We start from the raw sequence: 22970 nt of genomic DNA on the forward strand, positions 1-22970 counted from the left end.
AAAAAATTAAAAAGGGGCTTTTAGCCTCTGAAGGCAACTGAGGAGTAAATTCCTGGTGGTTGAAGTTTAATCAGTAACTTCTGCTTCTTAACTGACTTTAGGGTCACCCCAGGTTACAAATGTAATTTCTTTCTGATGATTCCAAATCTATAACTATAACCTTCCCATATATACTGCCCTACCATTAATATCCAGACACCTCTCCATGGATGGGGAAACAGGTCCTATGCATGCAACACGTCACAGAACCTGCTATAAATATGCACACTGGGCTTCGAACAGACAATTGCAAAAGTGGGCAGGCAAGAAGACACGTTCAACAGAATTACCTCAACAGAACTGATCACCTCAACAAATGCTAGACGCCGATTAACTTGTGTAAAGAGCACGAATCCTGGACTGTAGAGCAGTGGAAAACAGTCCTATGGACAGACGAGTCGAGGTTCGCACTATACTTGTCTGATGGCCGTTCCTGGGTGTGGCAAATGCCAGGGGAACAGTTCCTTCCTGATTGTATCCTTCCAACAATGAAATTTGGTGGAGGCAGTGTCATCGTATGGGGCTCCTTTCGTGGTTTGACTTAGGCTGATTAGTTGTTATCGACAAAACCATGATGCTGTGCAATACCAGGATAGCCTGAACAATTATGAACTTCCAACATTATGGCAATACTTCGGAGAAGGCTAATACCTGTATCAGCAAGACAACGCGCCATGCCATACTGCTCGGGTCGTAACAGAGTGGTTTGAGAACATGGGTTTGGAAAAGTTGGATTGACCAGCCCAGAGTGGTGATCGGAACCCAATCGAGCATCTATGGAATGTATTGAATCGTTGGGTACGTGAACGTTGTGATCACCCAAAGAACAAGGCCGAACTGGTGGCTACGTTAAAGTCCGAGTGGAGGACCATACACCTGACATTTATATAAAGCTGGTTGAGAGTATGCTGCGAAGTTTGAAGGCCGTCATAAAAGCAAAAGGTTTCAGCACAAAATATTAAATGGCACAATAAAAGCTCTTTTTTTGTCTAAAGGCAGGTGCCCGTATATTAATGGTAGGGCAGTGTATACAGTATATTAGAAAACGTATGCGGACACTTGCATGTTTCAAAGAATCTCTTTTTGATACCATATTTAATAACGTGTCAGTCCACCTTTGTCATTTACACATGATGATCTCTTCGGCAGAATCCGAACCGACATTTATATCTATTCTTGGCATGTGTTTGGTGAGTATTGTTATTTTTTTCCAAATCCTAGCTATGTCCGCATACTTTTTGGCAATATAGTGTATATACTCTTTAATATTTTATGATTTAAGATGCTCAATGTTCTTGGAAAGATCTTATTGCTTCTGTATAAAATCCCTGTATAGCTGATTATAGGCAATCAGCTATACAAGGATATCAGCTTTATTCACGATGAGCTGATCATAACATGATCAGATCATCATGAATAAAGTGTGAAGCATAAGCTAATATCCAGTGCCGCATCAAACTCGGGCTCTCATTTTGAATTCCAACTTCCATGCTTTATCTCCAGTGGTCTTGACGAGTTGAATTCTACCATCTATTTTCTATCTCTTTTATTTTCGCTCTTACAGGTGTTGGATTTATGTATAAGTCAAATCAGCCATAGCTTAAGGTCGCGCTATCCAAAGGAGCCCTGATATTTCCTTTGTGAGGAGAAAAATCTATAATTACATACACAGATGAGCCAAAACATTATGACCAGCGAGTCGTTATGCAAATCGAAACTACTGCGGGTCAGGACACTGTATAAAAAACACCTGATACTGATCTCCGTTAATCAGTGTTACTTTTGTTCTTCAGATGGAAAAGGCAGCGGACTTAAGTGAGTTTGACAAAGGCCAGACGACTGGGTCAGAGCATATCCGCAACGGCATGGCTGGTGGAATGCTCACGGTCAGCCGTAATTAGTACCTACTGAAAGTGGTCCGAGGAGGGGGAACCCACGAACTGCCGGCGAAGTGTTGGACAACCACGGCTCATCGATGCTCGAGTTGAACAAATGCTCTCTCGGATGGTACGTGGCAATATAAGGGAGACTGTGGCGTAACTCGCCGGAAATTGGAATGCTGGTGACGGGAGTAATGTGTCACAACACACACAGGACATCGAACCCTGCTGAAAATGGGGCTGCGTAGCGGCAGGCCGCTCGGAGTGTCCATGCTAACTACGGTTCACCGGCGACAGCGCCTACAATGGGCACGCGAGCATCAAAACTGGACCTTGAGTGATTGGAAGAAGGTCATCTGGTCCGATGAATCACGTTTCCTGTTGCATCATTTCCCCACGTACCCGGCCGTCCACATGGGACAAAAACAAGTCGGTGGCGGCGGTGTCATGCTTTGGGCGATGTTCTGCTGGAATACCCTGGGTGCAGTCATCCATGTACCGGGCACTCCGACGTTTACAACCTACCTAAACATCATTGCTGACCAGGTACACCCTTTTATGGCAGCGGTCTTCCCCTCTGGCTGTGCCATTTTCAGCAGGATAATGCGCCATGCCATACCACCCGGATTGTTCGAGACTGGTTCGCGGAACACCAAGAAGACTTCCAGGTATTGTCCTGGCCTCCAAATTCCCCAGACATCAATCCCATCGAGCATCTGTGGTTTGCGACGTTTCAACCACGGACCTTACAGGAGTTAAAGAATCTGCTGGTTACGTGTTGGTACCAGATACCACAAGACATATTTAGAAATCTTGTAGCGCCCATGCCTCGCCGGGTACGAGCTGTTTTGGTTGCAAGTAAAGGACCAACATCATATTAGGTAGGTGGTCATAATGTTTTGGTTCATCGGTGTGTATATAGTTATTCTTTTATAAGTGCGAAAAGGTGAGAGAGTTTTATTAAGAGATTTCTGAGAGTAAAAACAAAATGTCTGAATCCAAAGATGATTATTATTTAAAACAAAAACATATTTTCAGTAAAAACAAAAAAGCTACTAAAAGTAAATGAAATAGGAGGAGAAATATTATTTTATTATTTTTTTTAAACGTAATTTAGGTGAAAATTAATGTGAAAGAATCAATAAAGAAAGAAAATAAAAGAGAGTGGCAAACAATATTTAATACTTGATTAGAAGGTGAACAGAAGGATTAAGGAGATTGAATTTAGAAAGAAGGAAAAAAAAGAAAGAAAGAAAATTGTATTTTATTTATTTACCTTACGACAGAAAAGATATTTTTTAATTCGTATTTTTTAAATTTGTTACTAAAAGCTTGTCGACCCCAATTAAAACTGTTAATGTTTCCTTGTGATCACACACAATCCTAAAATTAATATCACAAAAATTCCTTAACGTCAGAGTTAAAACATTTTATTTTAAACATTTCTTTGAACATCCAATAACACATACTTTTTTTCTCCATAAACAAAGAATTCATGGACTGTTTTATTAGAAAAAAATTTATTCGAACAAAATTTCCATGAATAGCCAACAATGTTTCAATTTGTACACTAGGTGGCGCTGCGGTGATGACGAGAAGCTCTAAATCGATATTTACCTCTTGGAACCAATTTCAAATAACCTACCCGAAACCAGTTTAACTGCACTTCGGGTTGCTTTTCCACACGAAACATCATCCACACAATCCTGCTTCAATATTTACTAAAAAATCTTGCTGAATTAATATTGTTAAAAGATTAATATTGTTAAAAAGAATTCCACAGAACGCATAGAGCACTTAATTAAAATTCTAAAAATAATAATAAATAAATAATACATTATGCATCAAAAAACAAAATGAGATATGAAAAAATATATATATATATTTAAAATAAAATAATATATATTTAAAATGAAAATAATAAATAAAAATAGTGTCATATATATTTAAAATCAAATAAAACTAAATTAATAAAAATAGAGGGAAGAAATTGGAATAATCTATATATAAAATCATAAGTTTAATTAACTAATAAATTTAATAATTTTACTAATAAATAATTTTCCATTAAGACCAGTATTAATAGTCGAATGTCTATTAAATTCACAGTTTAGTTATTATTAAAATTATCGATTTCATATATAACTTTTACTTCAATATATTTACTTGTGTATTTTTTTAAATATTGCTTATATTATTAATTCAATTTTAATTTAATAAAAGTTTTATAATTATTTATTTATTTCTGTTAAAATTATACTCAAGTCGTTTCTAAATAATTATATAACGGTTTTCTTCTAACATGTTATTTCGATGTGTTTATAGATAAAGTATAAAAGATGGATACGAAGTTCTGAGCTTTGCTATTAGTCCGATAGGGGGTGGGAGCGATAATTATTTTATTAAAAACCTTTGATTAGTTATATTCTGCAAGTTAGGTCAGTAAAGTAACTGGAATATTATCAAATAAAATAAAAAATGGGAAGTAGTGAATCTTAAGTAATTAGTTATAAGGAATAATCAGATAAAATAAGGAGATGATTTCATATTCGAGGAACTGAACTGAGTTTGAATGTTTTTAGTTAACTTAAAAAAAAAAAAAAAACGAAAAAACAATTGGAACTTCGTATCCAAAATAAAAAAATAAAAAAAAAAAAACTGCCACAGATTATTTTACGAAATTTAACTTATTCCTAATGATTTTAAGGGAACAAATAACGCCTAGATAGATATTCATATAAAATGCATATTTGGCTCGATAGATTTATGGGTGACTTTACAATTCTCCTCTTCACAGTAGTTGGCACCAAAGCTCTTGTCTTCTGATGTAACTGCAGCAAATAATCGTGGAAGACATTCTATAAGAGGCTTTTTCACATCTCTTCAATGCATCCCTGCACTAGATGCCTATATTTTAGGCGTAATACTTCATTAGGCCTAACCGCTATAATTTAGGCTTAATTTCCTTACGGATGACTCTGTTAAAGGCTTTCTTAAGTTCAGCATTCCATGAATAAAATATATGAAGATTTATCGAAAAAAGTTTTGCAATTACGAATCATTTAAAAGAGCGATCATTAACTGAGATTGCGATAAAAAATTATTTCAATTTTCAAAATATGTCAACTGAATATTTCACATTGGTGATGGTATCAGATTCATATTTTTTGCCAATAATTAAGCTGTTGGTGTAAACTTGTAAAAAAAAAAAAAAAACCCACAATGGATGTAGCTCTCGAAGTACGGCTGGGAGTGTGACCTTCTTTTCAGCTTGTTTATCTGAAAAGAAAAAGAAAAAAAGAGTGAAACTAGAATTTACTTTCATGTCTAGCAAATGAAACATAAAAGAACAATAAATATTTAAAGGTATAATATTCGCAGATGAAACATTTTCACGAATAATTCCTAAGAATACCAATATCGTTTTTATTCTCCCAGCCACCAGAAATGACTAGTACTGAGGATTACTGTAGGTTGGAAAATAAGATAAAAAATAAATTTGTCGTCTAAATCAAAGTAATGTAAATGGTGAATCCGTGAAATTGTTTCAAAAAGGAAAAGTTTCTTTTAATCATAGGAACGGAAAATTATTAAATCAAAATTTCAATCAGGAGCGAGAATAATTACACTACTCAACATGATTTTTACCTCCAGCAAATCAATAGTTGTTTCTGGTCAAGTTTTATGTAGAGAATTTAAAATCAATCATAAAAATTTCCTATCACGTCTCAGTTTTAAGATATAGATAGATAACTGGATTCTGTAAAAAGATATCATTACTGTTTGAAATACAATATTTAATCTTATTAGCTTTTGGTTGGTTTTGTTTATTGGGCTAATAGTTATGCAAGTACATCATTACTGTTCTTGCAATATAGTATATTTTGATTTTGATGCACTTTTTCAGACAAGTCAGTATTTTTATTAATTTTATTATACCATTCAACTGTTCAATATACAAAGTGTATGATAAACTACGCTACAAGAATTCACCTTCTGTTCAAATTTATCAATTATTTTTATTGTTTTTAGGTTAATGGATTGTTAAAATGGAGAAGACAAAGCAGAGAATTTGCGACAATCACCCAGACAACTTCTGCTACGTTTGTGGACACTTAACCCCAAAAACTCAGAGGAAGAAATTATACAATGTCACAAAAGTTGCATATTCATTGTACTTCGGCTACAAGATCGGTGACCAAGAAAAAATTGGGCTCCACATATCTGTTGTATTACTTCTACAACGAACTTAAGGCTGTGGATAAATAGCAAGCTGAGAGCATTACCTTTTGCCGTCTCTATGGTGTGGCGCGAGCCCAAGAATCATTTCGACGACTGCTATTTATGCATGACAAAAATAAAAGGTATTTCAAAAAAGAGCAAGCACTGCATCAAATATCCATCAGCAATGCATCAGCAATTAGGCCAGTGCCACACAGTAAAGAACTGCCAGTACCTGTTCCACCAAAATCTTGGGGTATTGGAAGTAGTGAAAAAGGTACAGAAGAAATCGTTATCAATGTCGCGGAACCATGTATTTCACATGATTTGGACTACGAACCAGAAAAAGAAAAGGTCCCACACTACATTGAACAAGAAGAATTAAGCGACTTGATCAGAGACTTGGGCTTACCCAAAGAGAAGGCTGAATTATTCGGATCCCGACTACAACAGTGGAACTTACTCGCCAAAGGTACAAACATTACAATATACCGTAAGCGAAATGAAGAGTTTTTAAGATATTTTGCAATGGAAAACAACATGTGTGTCTGCAAAGACGTCGTTGGTGTTATGCACGAACTGAACATTAATCACAATACCTCTGAATGGTGTTAGTTCATTTATGCGTCAAAGCTAAGTTTGAAAGCAGTATTGCTTCATAATGGAAATACTTTGCCATCAATTCCTCTTGTTCATGCTGTTGGCCTGAAAGAAACTTACGATAGTATGTCCCAGATTCTTGCTGCTATACATTACAATGACTATGGTTGGAATATTTGTGGTGATCTCAAAGTGATTGGACTGCTTGTTGGGTTGCAAGGTGGTTTCACTAAATACTGTTGTTTCCTGTGTTTGTGGGATAGTCGTGCAACAGCCAAACAATACGTCGTACAGCACTGGGATAAGAGGGATGAATATATTCCCTGCAAAAGTAATGTAAAGTATGTTCCGTTGGTTGATCCCCAAAAGATTTTCTTCCCCCTTTACACATCAAGCTTGGACTGAATAAGAATTTCACTAAGGCACTGGATAAAGAAAGCAGAGGATGCGCATATTTACTGAAAATGTTTCCAAATTTATCTCATGCAAAGCTGAAGGAAAGAATTTTCATAGGTCCTCAAATAAGAAATCTTCTAAAAGATGAAGAATTTAAAAGAAACCTGAATGGTGTTGAACTGGCTGCATGGAGACCTTTCAAGGCTGTGGTACACGAATTCCTCGGAAAGAGAAGAAAAGAAGAGAACTATGAGCAACTGGTGACAAACATGCTGAAATGTTACAAGAACATGGGGTGCCGAATGTCATTGAAAATGCATTTCCTTCATTCCCATCTGGATTTCTTTCATGAAAACTTAGCAGATGTCAGTGATGAACAAGGAGAGCGCTTCCACCAGGACGTATCTGCAATGGAAAAACGATACCAAGGTCGCTGGAACTCTGCCATGATAGGAGATTACTGTTGTTTCCTTAAACGGGAAAGCAATCTGGAGTATAAAAGGAAATCATTGAGTGAGAAACATGTCTAAGTAACATATACTGTGTGTAAGAATTACAACCATGTATGCTGATATTGTATAAAAACAAGGAATCAAAAAAAATAAAAAAGTGTATATCTTTTGATGTAGACGTGGCAGAAGTAAAAGACTGATATTTTCATAATCAGAACATCAATTTTGTTTAGAATAACCAACTTTCATTCCAGAGGTATGACGAAAAACAATTTTGTCGGTTTTTTTCCCGCAGATGTCTGATATTAAATTTGAGAATAATTCCCCATAATTCAATCAAACATTACTATTTTTCGAGCAGCAGGATTTACAAGATACAAAGACAAAGAGTGGCAAATTCTTTCAAAGCCATCATAAGGATGAGATTTAAATTTCACTTAAATGATTCTAACTGTGTTTCGAAGTAAGACGTGGATCGTTTTTAGAACACCTCTAGGATTAAATCACCCAAAGAAGAAAGTGGACAGTAAAACTCCAAAACGACACCAGCTCTGTTTCCTAAGGATTGAAAAGTTTTCTATATAGATTGAATACTTTGTCTCCTTGTGGGGTTCAATTTTTATGATTTTTATGTTTGGAGAGCCAAATTATTCAGATTAAATACATATGGAACATAGATAGTATAACAAGTTTTTTTCATAAAAATTGTAAATGCTTTTCATTCAATTGACTTTTTTTAATAATTAACCCATTTTAAAATCTTATAAATTTACTAAAAATAGATTAAAACGTTGAAATAATTATTGCGATAATATTGGCGAAAATTATTCCACGGATACATTCACAACTTTTCTGCGTGGGAATACGCTATAAGGTAATTACCAGCATGGTGTCATTCTGCACCTCAAGATGATGAGACCTTTCTGTTCCTTTGAATTCAGGTTCAGAATATTATTTCTTAGGCTTGGAATGCATCGCTTAATTCTCTAGCGGTAACTACATCAAATAATATTGCATGAATATTTCATTACTTACGAGTAAAGCCACATTTGAGGAAATTACTGAACGAAAGCCGAGTCCCTGTCGTAATGCTTATCCAAGAAATCATCTGTAAGTTCACTAATGCATCTTCGTTAACCAAGATTCCATAAACCTCTTGACAATACTCGTCATTACTTTGTTACTAATTATGGTAAGCAATCTATTTTGCTATTATGTGAAAGGACAGAATTTTGTCATTCTACAATCGTTAGTGGAAAACTTGCTCTCTCTGGCTAACGATGTACTCTTCAACAATTCACCAAATATCTCTTAGAAAGCTGTTTATACTTCTCTAGGATTTAATTCTCATCTCTTCGCTAAATTCCAATCCGGAACATTAAATTAATGGAAAAGGCTTAAGCCTAAACGAGTAGTGGCACAGAACAACCTTAAAACATAGCACGAAAAGATAAATTAAAAGAAATAATTTTATATCCGTAATTGAAAGCATCCATTTAATCTTGGACGAAGTCGATTAATGTGTTTTTCTATATTTTTTTCTTTATTAACATAAATGAATTACATTTGTATTTGAAAACATGGAGGTGGTGTGACATTTAAGGCTGGCATCGTGCCAACCGTCTACTATCAACAGTGGTAAGATTTAGAGCCATCCAAATACCCATTCCGGTTCACCGATGCTCTGCAAAGGAAAGTTAATATTTTGCTTCGGATAAATAGCTGTTCACCACATAAAATGTTTACTCTCTTCTTCATTTAATAGCCTAACATTAGTAAATGACAAGCCACTCCTGGCTCGTTTCCAAATGACAGCATTAACAGTGTGTAAATGGAAGTCATATCGCTTTATACGCGTCTTTACCAACTTATGGAATATTGTCAATCGAAGTTGGTAGTGGCTCAGTAAGCTACAACTCTATCGATTAAAATGTGTTATCCATTAAAGTGTTTAATTACCGCACACAGACACGCTAAAAAGGTCTGTAATGGTGGTAGGTGAGATACTGGGTTTCCAGGACTCGTTAGAAACTAAATCCGAGGATATTCACCCCACCCAGAGTCATTTAAAACTACTTTAATCAAGAATGAGCTTCATTCATTTGACATATGTGTTGACTCACGTAAAAATGCTAATAACATTTAATAAAAGCCTTACCTAGATCATAGATATCCAAGCTTTCACCTGTGGGTGTATTTCGCTGAAGACTTTGAGGCATAATGGTCTGAAAGATACAGGTACAAAAAAAGCAGTATTAGCCGAGCAGTAAGGGCGCTGAAATTATTATTTATACATTTATTCTACTTTTTTACACGCTAGGTTTTCTCCGATCAATAATCTTTAATCCCTTAACTAATCCTCGAAGGTTATTTTACTAAATTTAGCTGAGTTTGCAATCTTGAGTGTTAAAGTTTCGCATTCCATCATCATTTTATTTAATACAATATTCCAGTATAATTACTTTTTCTGGGAGATGGGGAAGCGTAGCGCAGCCTCTAAGCTCTGCAAGTTTCTTAAGTAAAATTTTAACCCGCGGAACGAGGCTGTTGCATGCAACTGTCGGGGTTCTTCACGACTGCACTGATAAATTTTTAAGGTAAACGCTCAATAAACGTATTGGAACGATTAAAAGGGAAAACTACGTACCAGAACATTTTTCAGAAGGCGGTTCCTCAATCCTTACTATCACAGATCCTTTCTTCCAGTGGCTGGTTGATGCTAGCGGATCATTCTCCACCACCTCTGGAGGTATATGGACTAAAGAAAGAATTATCATAATTTATTTATAAATAAAATATAGTTTTACAACTGTATGTATATATAAATTACGATTTATGACTTAAAAATGCTGAAAAATAAGTAATTTTTAAGGGCTAAAAGGATAGTTTATGAGTCAATTTAATTTCAAGGATGGTGCATCGCAGCACAAAAGTAGACCAGATTATTTTAACTCTTTTTTTTGTGTAGAAGCATCAAGTCTTTCATCCCGACTCTCTCTCCAGCTTCTATTTTAGAATAAAACGCCCTTCTGCACACTCGAGTTTCTTCTAAGAAGGCAATGCAATCAAGTTGAGTGTGCTATCTCGTATGATCAAGATGATGGAATTTCAAATATTAAACTTTCCGATAAAAATTCGACATTTTCCTCTGCATGATCTGGAAAGGCCACATTTTCTCTCAAAAGGTATGATGTGTGCTTTAATATACACATAAATATCTGTGTAATATTTATAATACAGATATTATAATCCTTTATGATAATGATATTATTAATCACACCTTAACCGATTAATTAATTAGTTAAGCAGTTCTACAATTAATTAATTCATTTATTTATTTCTAACTTCGTAAATTATAAAAAAATCCAGTCGCCTTTGGAATTTACAAGAATTATTTAGATTATTTTGAATTTTCATCGGCAGGTGGCGTTTGTGACTCTTCTTTCCTGAATTAATCAACTTTTAATCCAGATAAATCCATTTCTGTCTGCTAATTGTTACCTGATTACGACTGAGCTTTAAAATGTGCAAATATTCTTTGAATTTATCTTAAAAAAAACACGCGTAAGCTAGCACTTATTTCTAATTACCAGCCCGAGTGAAAAAGAAATGATATTTTTTTTCAGAAGTTGTGCAAAAGAATTTTCATTTCATTCTCTTTTTGTGTAAACAAATTGGCAGAACAGAAGTTCAAGACAATAGGGCCAATTACACTCTGCCTTCGCGTTTCTCGCCCAGAAAATCCGAGATAATTATATTGGATTATGCGCACTTCCAATAAACATTATAATCCATAACAGCGACCCATCATATCCAATTGAGCAACGTTTCCAAGACAATACTGAGTTATGTCACGCTATTGCTTAGACATTTCGAGCAGTGGAAATGGATAATGGGTTTTTGCGAATGAGCGAAAAGAAAAAATGGAGAAAAAGTAATTACGTGGAGAAACAAATAATGAGACGTATCTCCTGATGTAAACCGGACCAAAAAGTAATTATGTCGAACTGTAACAAATTAGGGTCACAAAAATTGGACTCTTCATTTTTAAAGTACAGAGTTTTTATTTCGTATAATGCATGCAGCAGGAAAGAGGGAATATTTTATTAGGAAGGTATCAGCGAGCGCATAAAAATTTAACTCCTGTTCTGTTGAGCTGAGGTCGTGGAGAAAAATCATGAATAAGGCAAACCTGTATCCCGGCTCCCGGATTATGTTTCGTCCAACTCTGGATTTACATGAGCACAAAAGAGATATTTCATTTGCACAGTGCCCACAAATTTTCATCTCTCACTTTCTCTCCTGCTCTTCTTTTTGTCTCTTTTCAAACAGGCAAGCCAACCTCCTAAGAATAATAATTAACGAACAATAGCTGTCAATGTTTTATCCGGTTTATAAAATGTATTATTATTTCGTTATTTTGGTAGGTGGAAGAAGAATGAATATCCAGCAAATCGAGCATCGTTTAGTAACTAAATTTTCTACTAAAGAGGACAGAAATGCTAAAGAGATCCATAAAAGAATGACCAGAGTGTTAGAGGAAGTATCACCCAGTTACGCTACTATTGCTGATGGTCGGCAGAGTTCAAAGTAGTACGGGAATCAGTTGAGGATGATCCATGGTACCTGGTCGACCATCTAAAGTAGTCAATTTTGAAACAACTGCCATCGTTGAAGCAAACAAATTAGAAAACAGAAGAATTAAAATGTCTGAACAACATTTATCAAAGAAGCATTTTAATAGTAATACACTCCTTTGGAAATGTTCAAAGTTAACGCAAGATGGCTTTCTAGAAACCTTTGCGTTCACGACAAACAGCAGAGGCTGAAGTCATAAAAAGAGATTTTAAAATTAATTCTTGATACTCTAGATAGATTGGTAATGAAACTTAAAGACATTTTTATGAACGAGTCCAGATTACAAGGCACGTGAAAACACAAGGGATCTCCAACCCCGACAAAGTCTCGAACTCAGTCATCAGTTGGAAGTGTTGGCCTCAATTTTCTGGAATACAAAGGGATTATCATTAATTGATTACTTTGAACCTGACCTGAACTACAATAACAGAGGAATATTATGCAGCCTTATACCAAAGTTAAAAGTTTCAATTTGGGGAGAAGACGATAAAAATTTGGTCATCCTGAGCTGAGAACAGAGCCCAGGTTGCAAAGAAATTCATGAATAGATTTGCTTTCCATTACTATGTAACTAAATACTCCATTTTAAATCATAATTATTGATAACTGACCCGCCCTCTGAGAATTAATTAAATTAGCGTGTGTCACTTCATTCAATACCTAACGAATAAAATTATTAATTCTCTACAACACAGCTTAATGTAAGAGTGCATTGGACATCGCTAGACCCAAACAATGTCTCTAAATATCCTTAGACTCTTTCTTTCAAACCAGTCCGAAAACGAACCTCATCTGCTCAATATTCATTCATAGTTCATCTCCAGACCACCAAACTAACCTTTTTGTTCATTTATCCCTTCTACTTTTAGTCTTTGGAACAGCCTTTCTCCTTATTCATGGCAGAAGCCGATAAAAGGTCTTTAAAAATGTCAAATAACAATACAAATGTATTTGAAAGGACAAAACGAAAATCTGCTACATTGTACAGAACTGAGAGAAAGACGAAGCAAAAATAACTCCACCATTTTCTTAACTCCTTTCTTTTACTATAGTCACGTTAGGTTTAATCGTAAATGGCACTCGCAAATTTCCAGACAGAATACAAAAGACAAAACACTTGACTTGCAAATATTGCGCGTTTAAACAACTATTTACGGTGATTAAAAATATTAGCGCTAATTAATCATACTTTTAATCTAATCCCGGGACAATTTGAACGTTACTGGATGTGTGCATTGTAGTCTTCGCAGAAGGCTTAATTCCACACGTGAAACAACAAAACCTGTTACACATTCCTTTTGTCGATTGTTCTCTGGTTGGAATTATTCACACCCAAACAAGTAATCCCTGTTTAATGAAACTATAGCAAAATTAAGGGAGTACACATTTAATTACACAATATACTTTAAGGATTTTTTTTCTGCGCATTTTTATTTCTTGATACGAACCCAATTACTTGCTCCAATGAAACTTTCGTCGGCAGTAATTTTCCCCAAGTCTTTTAGTAATTAAATTAAGGCCTTAATTAATCAAACTAATTAGTTGGTTTACGCTACCTTTATAAAATGCGCAAGAATTAGTTTCCGTTCTGTTTTACTTGTTTGTTTTTCCATTATTACAACCGTTAATTGTTAAATATCGATTTTTCATTGTTGCCTAAGTTATTGACTGTTTCTAATTGTTACTCACAACAATTGTTGTTTGCTCTGCATTGGTGAGCAACTCTGAAATTGACACTTTTGTTTTCTGTTGTTTATGGTGACTAATTGGCATTCCATTGTTGACAACTAGCGTCTATTTTGCAAATCATGGCTGACTTTTCAGCGGATGATCACATACTGTAAGAAATGACAAAATCATATTTTTGTTGCTAATCACAAACTAGAAACGACAAGCTAATTTTTATGCTTCTCCTCATCATGTACAGTTAAAAACAGAAAGCTGATTTTTCTGCTGCTCATCAAGTACAGTTAGAAACAGAAAGCTGAGCTGATTTTTCTGCTCGTCATCACGTACTGTTGAAAATGACAAGATGATTTTTGTGCTCCTGATCACCTTCTGTTGAAAATGACATGATTTTTCTCTTCCTGATCACGTACTGTTAGAAATAGCAAGATAAATTTTCTGCTCTTCATCACGCATTTTTTAAAAATTACAACATGATTTTTCTGCTCTCATTACTTATTGTTACAAATGACAAGCTGATTTTCTGCTCCTGATCACGTACTGATAGAAATATCAAGGTGATTTTTATTTTCTGCTTGTTCCTCACTACTTGTTCCAATGAAATGGCTAGATGATTTTTCTGCTCCTGATCACGTACTCTTAGAAATAGTAAGCTAATTTTTTGCTTCTGTCCCATATTGTTAGAAATAGCACATTGATTTTTCTGCTCTTGATCATCTACTGTTAGAAATAGCAAGCTGAATTTTCTGAGCCTCATTACATACTGTTTAAAATGATAAGATAATTTTTTCTGCTCCTGATTACATACTATTAGAAATAGCACTCTGTTTTTGTGCTGGTGATCATGTACTGTTAGAAACAGCAAAGTGAATTTTCTTCTCTTCATCACATATTTTTGAAAATTACAGTTTTTCTGCTGCTTATCACGTACTGTTAGAAACAGTACGCTGATTTTTTTGCTCCTGATCACGTACTTTTAGAAATATCAAGGTGAATTTTCTGCTCCTCATTACATACTATTAAAAACGGCACGCTGATTTTCCTGCTCCTGATCACACATTCTTAGAAACAGCACATTCATCGTGTACTGTTAGAAAGAAATTTATTTTATTTTATTTTTATTTTATTAATTTGTATTATTTTATTTATTTATTTTATTTTTATTTTATTATTTTGTATTATTTTATTTGTTTATTTATTTCTATTTTATTATTTTATTTTATTTGTTTATTTATTTTTATTTTATTATTTTATTTTATTTTTTTATTGATTTTTTTCCCTCTCGTGCAGGAAAAACCACAGGATCCCTTACACCATGTGGCCATTGCTAATACTAATACTAATACTAATATCAAGGTGAATTTTCTGCTCCTCATCATGTACTGTTGAAAATGACAAGATAATTTTTTCTGCTCCTCATCACATACTGTTAGAAATTACAAGGAGTCCTCATTTTAGGAAGGATGTAGAGTTGCTAGAACGAGGCCGGAGAAGGGCAAAAAGATTGGTGAGGGGAACGAATGGGGTCCGCTTACCAGGAAAGACTTAAGTTCTGCAAATTGCAGCTCCTGGAGACTAGGCACTTGCGAGGCGATCTGATTGAGGCGTATAATGCCTTGAATGGGTCGAGTAAGCTCAAGTTTGATGGGATTCTTCTCCTTCTCAGATTATGAACCTGAGGAGGCACAAATTCAAATTGAGGAAAGACAGATGTACAATAGACGTGCGGAAATTTGCCTTTAGCCAGTGGGTTGTTGATTGCTGGAACAAACTTCCATCTGTTGTTGTGGAAGTTGATAGCTTAAATAAATTCAAGTAGGAAATGGACAAACGTTTAGAGGGAATGGATGTGTGAAATGATTTTTTTTTTTGGCTGATGCTACATAAGCTTGCTTTCTTGCCTCATATGCCTCTACTAATTCTATTGTTAATGCTAATTATGCTTTTTATGTGATCAAAAGCAGAGAACTCGAAATCATAAAATTAAATTTTTACTTAATTATCAAAAAGAAACAACAAATAAGAGAAGGATGCTTGGATGGTTACCTGGATAGTGATAAATGTGGAAATCTGATCGAGGTGGACGGGGTAACCTCTTCACTGTTGCATACAGTGGTTCTTCCTACGAAAACAAATTCATTGGAGTAAATATTCACGCCATCCATCACTTTTAAAACGATTAAAAGTTGCGTAGATTTGCTGAAAACAGATCGCGTGGTTGGACTCACCTGCTCACATTCGTTGTTTAATCTTTTCTCCTCCTCCTCCACCGACAGGCGGGTGGTGGCGTAGGGGGCGGGATAATAAGAAGGTTCCATCTGAGACCCGCTCATGGCAGCAGTTTTCGATCCCCTTTTCTCCAGCTCGGCCATCTGCACCGCTTCGTGGACCCGTAACTTACGGCACCCGTACTCCGAGCTCCCTGAAAGATAGGACACGGTCTGTAATGACACACTGAGGGAACGGGTGGCTCTCGCAGAAAAGGGAAGCTGATACTTACCACTGTGGGAGCTGCCCGACGAGTGCCTCCTTCTGACTATGGCAGACACCAGAGCGATCACCACAACCACCACAGCCAGGGACACCGCGGTAGGCAAGATGATGTTCAGATCGGCATAGAAGGGAACGTCCTCATTCTTCCTGACGGTAGAGGGCGTGGCTGCTTCTGAAAAAAATACACCATTCACTTTAATAGGAAATTAATCCGCAGTATTAATTTAATTTAGATTAAAACCATTCTGACTATTAAGTTAATTTTTTGGTTATTTAAATTTGCTTTTAAGCAAAGAATTTTATTTTTATTTAAATTCTAAACTTTATTTTAGTTTAATCGGAATTATTTATGTTAATTAACTGACTTTTAAAAATCTGTTTTAGTTTTAGCTTTAACAATTCGCATACGAACCTGACCCGCCCCCTAGGGAGAGGGTATAAAAGTTATATTCGGCTTCTGTCGTTCCGGCATCATTATGGGCCGTAATCTGCAGTTGGTACCACGATCCGGGGATCAGATTTCCGATGTGCGCTTCGTGTTTTTCTCCGGGGCTGTCGTGTGACACCGACAACCAGGTCTTCTCTCGCTGCAATTTGTAACGAATCATAAAAAGATTGATGGGACACCCGCCGTTGTGCCACGAGTCCAGATTTAGAATCACGTAAGTGGTGTTGATGACCATCAGCGATTGCTTGTCGGGAGCAATGGGTGCTAAGGAAGAGATGGGATAAATCAAAGTGGCAACGTATATCAAATAAAAAGCCAATTAATTGAAGGGTTAATTTATGTTTGACATACTGACCCATCCCGTCTGTCTTTGCCGTCACTATGTCACTACGTTCACCTCGTCCGACAGTGTTGTATCCAACGACATAAAACTGGTGTCTCGATCCACATCGTAGAGGACTCAAAGTGTAAGCAGATGCTGGTGAACTGACGTTTACTTCTTTCCAGTCACCTTGATCTTGCCTGGAGTATAAGAGGTAACCTGCACAATAGGCAACTAATTATTCTTACAATTATTTTCGTGTAGTTTATCTGCCTAATTAAAGAACATCGCACATTTCAAATTTCATTAAAATTGAAAAACTAAATTTTAAACATTAAAATTCATCATCAGTAATTCAGTCTTGTGACTGGTCAGTTCCTCTGATGAGCTGTTGCCATCTTTGTGTCTCCTGTGCTGTTTGTTTTAGTTCCTCAAAATTTCGAAGTCCTGCTTCATCCAGCAACGTCCCGATGAAGAGGTTTTTTTGGTCTACTCTATGGCATCTTCTATCCACAGTCCCCTCCATTCCCTCCAGAAGTAAACCACCATGTCGAATCACGTGGCCCACCAATTTTAGTCCAGTTGATCTTATTCTACCTAAAATTTTCTTTTGTTCTTGGACCCGTCTTAATACTTCCACATTCGAAACATTTTCAGTCCACTTATTTTTTTGCATCCTGCGCCAGCACCACATCTCGAAGGCCTCAAGTCTCTTTTTGTCTCTCTTTGTTAGAATCCATGTCTCTGCTGCATATAGTGCCACTGACCAGATATATATATGTCTTTATTATCTTCTTCCTAATTTCTTGTGAAATCTTCTTCTGTGTAATCAAGGACAGCTTTTTTCTTGAAAGACTGTTTTGCCATTGCAATTCTGGATTGAATCTCGGTTTGACATGAAATGTCCTGTGCAAATAACTGCCCTAGATACTTAAAGTGCTCTACCTGTTCTAATCATACTCCATCGATCTCAATTCGGAAGGGACTTAACCTTTTACCAATCATCATTGCCTTAGTTTTCATAACATTAAATTTAAAAAATAATATATTTTAATATTATATAAAACTTTATATAATATATAATATTTTATTTAATTAATAGTTTTATTTTTATTATTTATATAATTTAATATTATATTTTATTTATATATATTTTATGTATTCTTTTGAATAAATTTATTAAATATAACTAGTTTCCTTTAATAGTTAATTAAAATAATTAGTATAAAGTTACAAAATCCATAAATGCCTATAAATTTGAATTTATATACTTTTAATTTACTTTTAAAATCTCTTTATTTCTTAATTTATTATGAGTACAATTAGTTTTACACATAAAATTTATAAAGTCATTTTGGTAAATTAAATAAAAAATAAACAAGAAAACTTTAAAAAGAATAAAAAATGAGCGTATTTAAAAATTTTTAAATTAAAAATATATAAATATTTAAATAATTTAACAACGGTACAGTTATAAACTAAAATTTCAGATTAGAAAAGTGGTTATTAATGAGAATTCCTTTCGCTTAATGTTTGTATACAGTTCTCACCTGAAATTGGATTATCATCAGAAAAACTTTTCTCCCACGATAATTTCACACCAGTAAACATTGTGGAGTTTATCTTTAAGACAATCGGTCCTGGAGGATCTGTTGAAGAAAGCTGAACTTAGAATACTTTGGCTCTTCTTTCTATCAGCAATATTCGCTTTTCAGTTAACCTGCAGTAACTCTAATGGGTCTTAAAACAATTTATAGGCATTGCGCAGAGAAATTATCCTAACGAGGAGTTATTGGAAAACATTAAAAATATTTAAAGATTTGTATATCAGGATGGTTCAAAATTGCACAGTATACGAGTATATTCAACAGCTAAAAATGAGAAAAAGTTTGTATATGTCTCAAAAGTCTTTATTTTCTTAATATTAAACATTAATTATGAATTTCATAACGGTGTAAAATTGCAAAACATTGTTGTGTTCAAATTTAGGTTATAAAAATATGACTGTGTTAAACGGGCTCGAATTACAACGGATATACGTTGTTAGGGAAGATTTGATGATCTGTAAAAGAGCAAATATGGAACCAACACGGTTGAAATGAATTCGCTTGTTAAAACGCATATATTAATCATCAATCCATGGACTTTTTTATACCATCTAGCTGTCATAATTGGAATCTGTTGTTGTGTGATGTCGCCAAATCATGAACACTGGCAGACAGTTTCTTTGGCTTACAAAGAATATGCATTATTTTCTTCAAGTCTTCGAAGAGGTGGGAGATTTTTTACCAAAAATTACAAATATTTCTTAAATATCTTTCCGAAAGGCAATGGGAATGCAAATCGGATAGTATCAATTCATTTCTCGACATTTTTAAAAATTCTGTTGTAGTGAAAGTTATTAAAGTCTGTTTTCGTCAAGCTTTGGGTATTATTTATCACTAAGATCTCAGCGTATTTTATCTTGCGTATTGTATTATCTCGCTCTGAATCCCTAAGTGGTATAATACACTCACCTGGATCAATACTGATGGAACATTAGCGATGATCCAGATGAGTGGATCACACACCAATTTGTTCACATCTAAGATTCTTATGTTTGCGTGAACGTCTTGTTTTAGTTTTCTTCTGCTGAACTGATGTGTCTTTTAAGTGATGGGTCTTTTAGTTCTGTTGCGAGTGCCCTTTCCATAGTTATGAGCTCGTGCTTAATTCCACAGTCGGAAGATTATTTTTGATCTCTAGAATCTCTTCAATTTCATTATCGTTCGAACTGATCATTTCTTTTCAAAACTTTCAAAAGTGATTCGCTTAATTCTTGTTTCTTCTTCTCCAATTCACCTTTCTTTTTCTTTTAGACGCACCAAATTCGAATTTCCTTCTTGCTTCACTACCCCTTTTGAGACTAGACGTTGGACTTAACGTCTGAGAAATAGATTTAATGGAGGCTTAATGTCTGGAAAATAAAAACTTTTGAGACATATGTTTACAGGAACTTTTTTTCTATTTTTAGCTCTAGAATATGTATCCTTAAATATCTAAAGATTAGTGTGCTATCGGGGAACTAAAGTATCAAAATCATTGTCCATACACTCTACCATTCTCCATCGTCTGGACTGTAACTTCATCGGAAGGGGGGCCAGCACCTTTACTGTTAAACGCTTGTACGACTACGGTGTATTTGGTGAACCTCTGTAGATTGGTCAAGAGACATTCTTTGACTTGTTCATCATCTTTGACCTCCAAAGTCTTGTATACGTATGTGTCGAATGAACCATAGGTTTTGTAGCCGACGTAGTATCCTTTGAGGATTCCGAACAACAGATCTTTCCTTGGAGGCTGTAAATATTGGACTTTAAATTAATTAATGCAAAGATGATTTTAATAAAATCATGAATTTTGTTTATGTTTTTCATTGAAGTACGAACACCTAATGATGTATTTGCTCATCTGAGACTCTGGCCTTGACCTACCATGACGAATATTACGGGCGACAAAAGAGAAATCCAAGGTATAATGTACTATACTGCCTGCTGAAAATTTGTGGGTGGTAGCTGATTTATGAGTGATGTAAATCGATTTCGCTTTGCATCAGCAACACCTATCCAGTACATCGTGGAACCACCTTTAGCCAGTAATACAGCCCGTACACGTCTTGGCATGGACTCTACAAGGTATTGCAGTGTGTCCTGTGGTAACCCTACACATTATTATACAATGCAATGTGTCCAGTAATGTCCGCACATTGTCAGGTGGAGTCGTAGCATCGAATGTCCTTTTCCAGTGAATTGGGGGCTGAGATCGGTTGAAATGAGCAGCCATCAGAGGACGGAGAATTCATGTTTCTGAAACCAGTTTGCAACTTTCTGGGCCTCGTCGCGTGGCGCACCGCGTTTTTGATAGACGCCGGAGTTGTCTGCATACGCTGTCATCATAAAGGGATGTATACTTGGTCGGCTACGATAGACAAATAGGTATTCCCATCGTGCCGTTGATTATCGGTGATCAGAGAACCCTGAAAACAGTCCCCAACGCGGGGTTCCATCAGTGGTCCTGCGGCCAAGAAGCCAGTGACATAATAACAGAACATAGCACTACTCTGACACAAACCAGACATTACACTTTTTCTGGCTTTTACAGAAATTCTGTATTTCTTCACCAAGTACTATGGCTCAGATGTGGGAAACCAACGGTGGTGTCTTCCACAAAAGACTATGCCACTATGCATAACACCATCGTCTCCAGCTTATCGAACACCAACAGTGCATTCAGGTGCTACAGCCTCCTGTTCTTTCTCCAAATGCGGATAACTCATCAGCATGATAGAGTTCAAACGGGATTCATCAGACCAGGCGACAGATTTCCACATGCCAGTGGTTTAGTGTTAGTGCTGATGTGCCCATGCAAAGCGCAGTTTTTTTGTGTTTCGCGCTGCGCCTGGGTACCCTTGACGGCCGTCGATTGCTATAGCCTATACAAGTTACTGTGTAGCGCATAGTACATGTGAACATTGGTCTTTCTACTCCTACGTTGCATTGGGTTGTAAGCTGGGCAACTGTGTTGCATCGCTGTCGTGTTATGAGGCGAAATTTATGACACTCACCACGGGTGAGACCACACGTGGCTGTCCAACGTGTGACCTTTGGCTGGTTGTTTGACCGTTGTTGAGCCATTCACGGTGGACACCATTGGTTCTGAGCATTTAACCATGGCTGTTGTCTAGATACCGGCACCTGCACGTGTTGCCCCAAAATTATTCCACGTTCAAAGTAGGGAAGATCATGGCACCGACCAATTCCCTCTCGCAAATACTCAAAAACTAATTACCACGTGACTTATATCAGCCGTCCCGACTTTAATCTTCACCAGCGTCACAGACAAAGCCATTCCTACATAAAAAAAATGAAATGCTGTTTGCTGTCGGAAAGTGTTTCTTAAACATAACAATGTGCCATCGCAAACAACGGTATCAACTAATTACGGCATCGATGAATCGTTGGAAGTGTGTATTACAATTACAAACGAGAAGGGTTCTTTCAGCATCGGTCCATCAAGGACTCCACAAACGTAACGCGGTGCTCTCTTACTACTCCCTTAATTCGTAAAATGCTCCCCAACAGTTTAAAAATGAAATGATGCTCGCACCGATCCTACTGGATTGGTTGGACGAATGAGAAAGGATTACTAAAATCCACTGGGTGTGATTTCTGTATGGTTTCCTCATTGGTCTGTTTGTCGTTTCAGGCTTCTCTAACAGCTTTTACACGAAGTTTCCCCAAAGATATTTCAGAGCAGTAGTGGTGTTCGTAATTCAATGAAGGATACATAAAAAACAAACGAGACAGAGATGACAGAGAGAGAGAGAGAGATGTACACTCACTAGTTGAAAAATTATAAACCTTAATTTATCTAGCAGGGCCACCTTTTACTCCAATATCTTTACTCATCGTGGCATCGAATCTACTAGGTGTCTGAGGGAACGCAGCTGTAGATTTTACCATTGTTTTCAGGATATTTGTCAGCTGCTGCATTGTGGTCAGTGGAGAACTGCGAAGCCGAGGTGCGTGCCCTTCCAGCATATCCCAGAAATTCTCAATTGGATTCAGATCTGCAGAATTAGGTGGCCATGGTAGATGTTGGAAATCTTGGGAATGTTCTTCGAACTATTCAGACAAATTTTTTGCACGGTGGATAGTTGCGTCGTCTTGAAGGAATCCATCATAATACGGGTAAAAATGAAGCACTGCAGGGTGAAGTTGGTCTAATCCTTTAGAAAGATATTCATTGGAGGTGAC

The 22970-nt window shown here is 36.1% G+C and overlaps 1 protein-coding gene across 2 annotated transcripts in view; it reads right to left on the minus strand.

The window, feature by feature from the left end:
* Positions 1-5089: 5089 nt before the first annotated feature.
* Positions 5090-22970, minus strand: part of LOC150077752 (cell adhesion molecule Dscam1-like) — a 226303-nt gene continuing 208422 nt past the window's right edge. The window contains exons 17-26 of one of the 2 annotated variants that reach the window (XM_090384708.1): positions 20274-20514; positions 18726-18824; positions 17209-17394; positions 16818-17117; positions 16413-16577; positions 16141-16334; positions 15959-16034; positions 10236-10346; positions 9747-9813; positions 5090-5198 (exon numbers count right to left, since the gene is read on the minus strand). In XM_090384708.1, coding sequence (XP_090240834.1) covers positions 9770-9813; positions 10236-10346; positions 15959-16034; positions 16141-16334; positions 16413-16577; positions 16818-17117; positions 17209-17394; positions 18726-18824; positions 20274-20514 — 1416 coding nt within the window. In that variant the 3' untranslated portion in view covers positions 5090-5198; positions 9747-9769. Of the gene's footprint in view, positions 5199-9746; positions 9814-10235; positions 10347-15958; positions 16035-16140; positions 16578-16817; positions 17118-17208; positions 17395-18725; positions 18825-20273; positions 20515-22970 lie in introns of both variants that reach the window. The other variant, XM_090384707.1, reaches the window with a different exon arrangement.

This window comes from Mastigoproctus giganteus, chromosome 11, assembly GCF_048544385.1.
Source record: "Mastigoproctus giganteus isolate SK-2022 chromosome 11, ASM4854438v1, whole genome shotgun sequence".
In the NCBI taxonomy this organism is placed as follows: Eukaryota; Metazoa; Arthropoda; class Arachnida; order Uropygi; family Thelyphonidae; genus Mastigoproctus; species Mastigoproctus giganteus.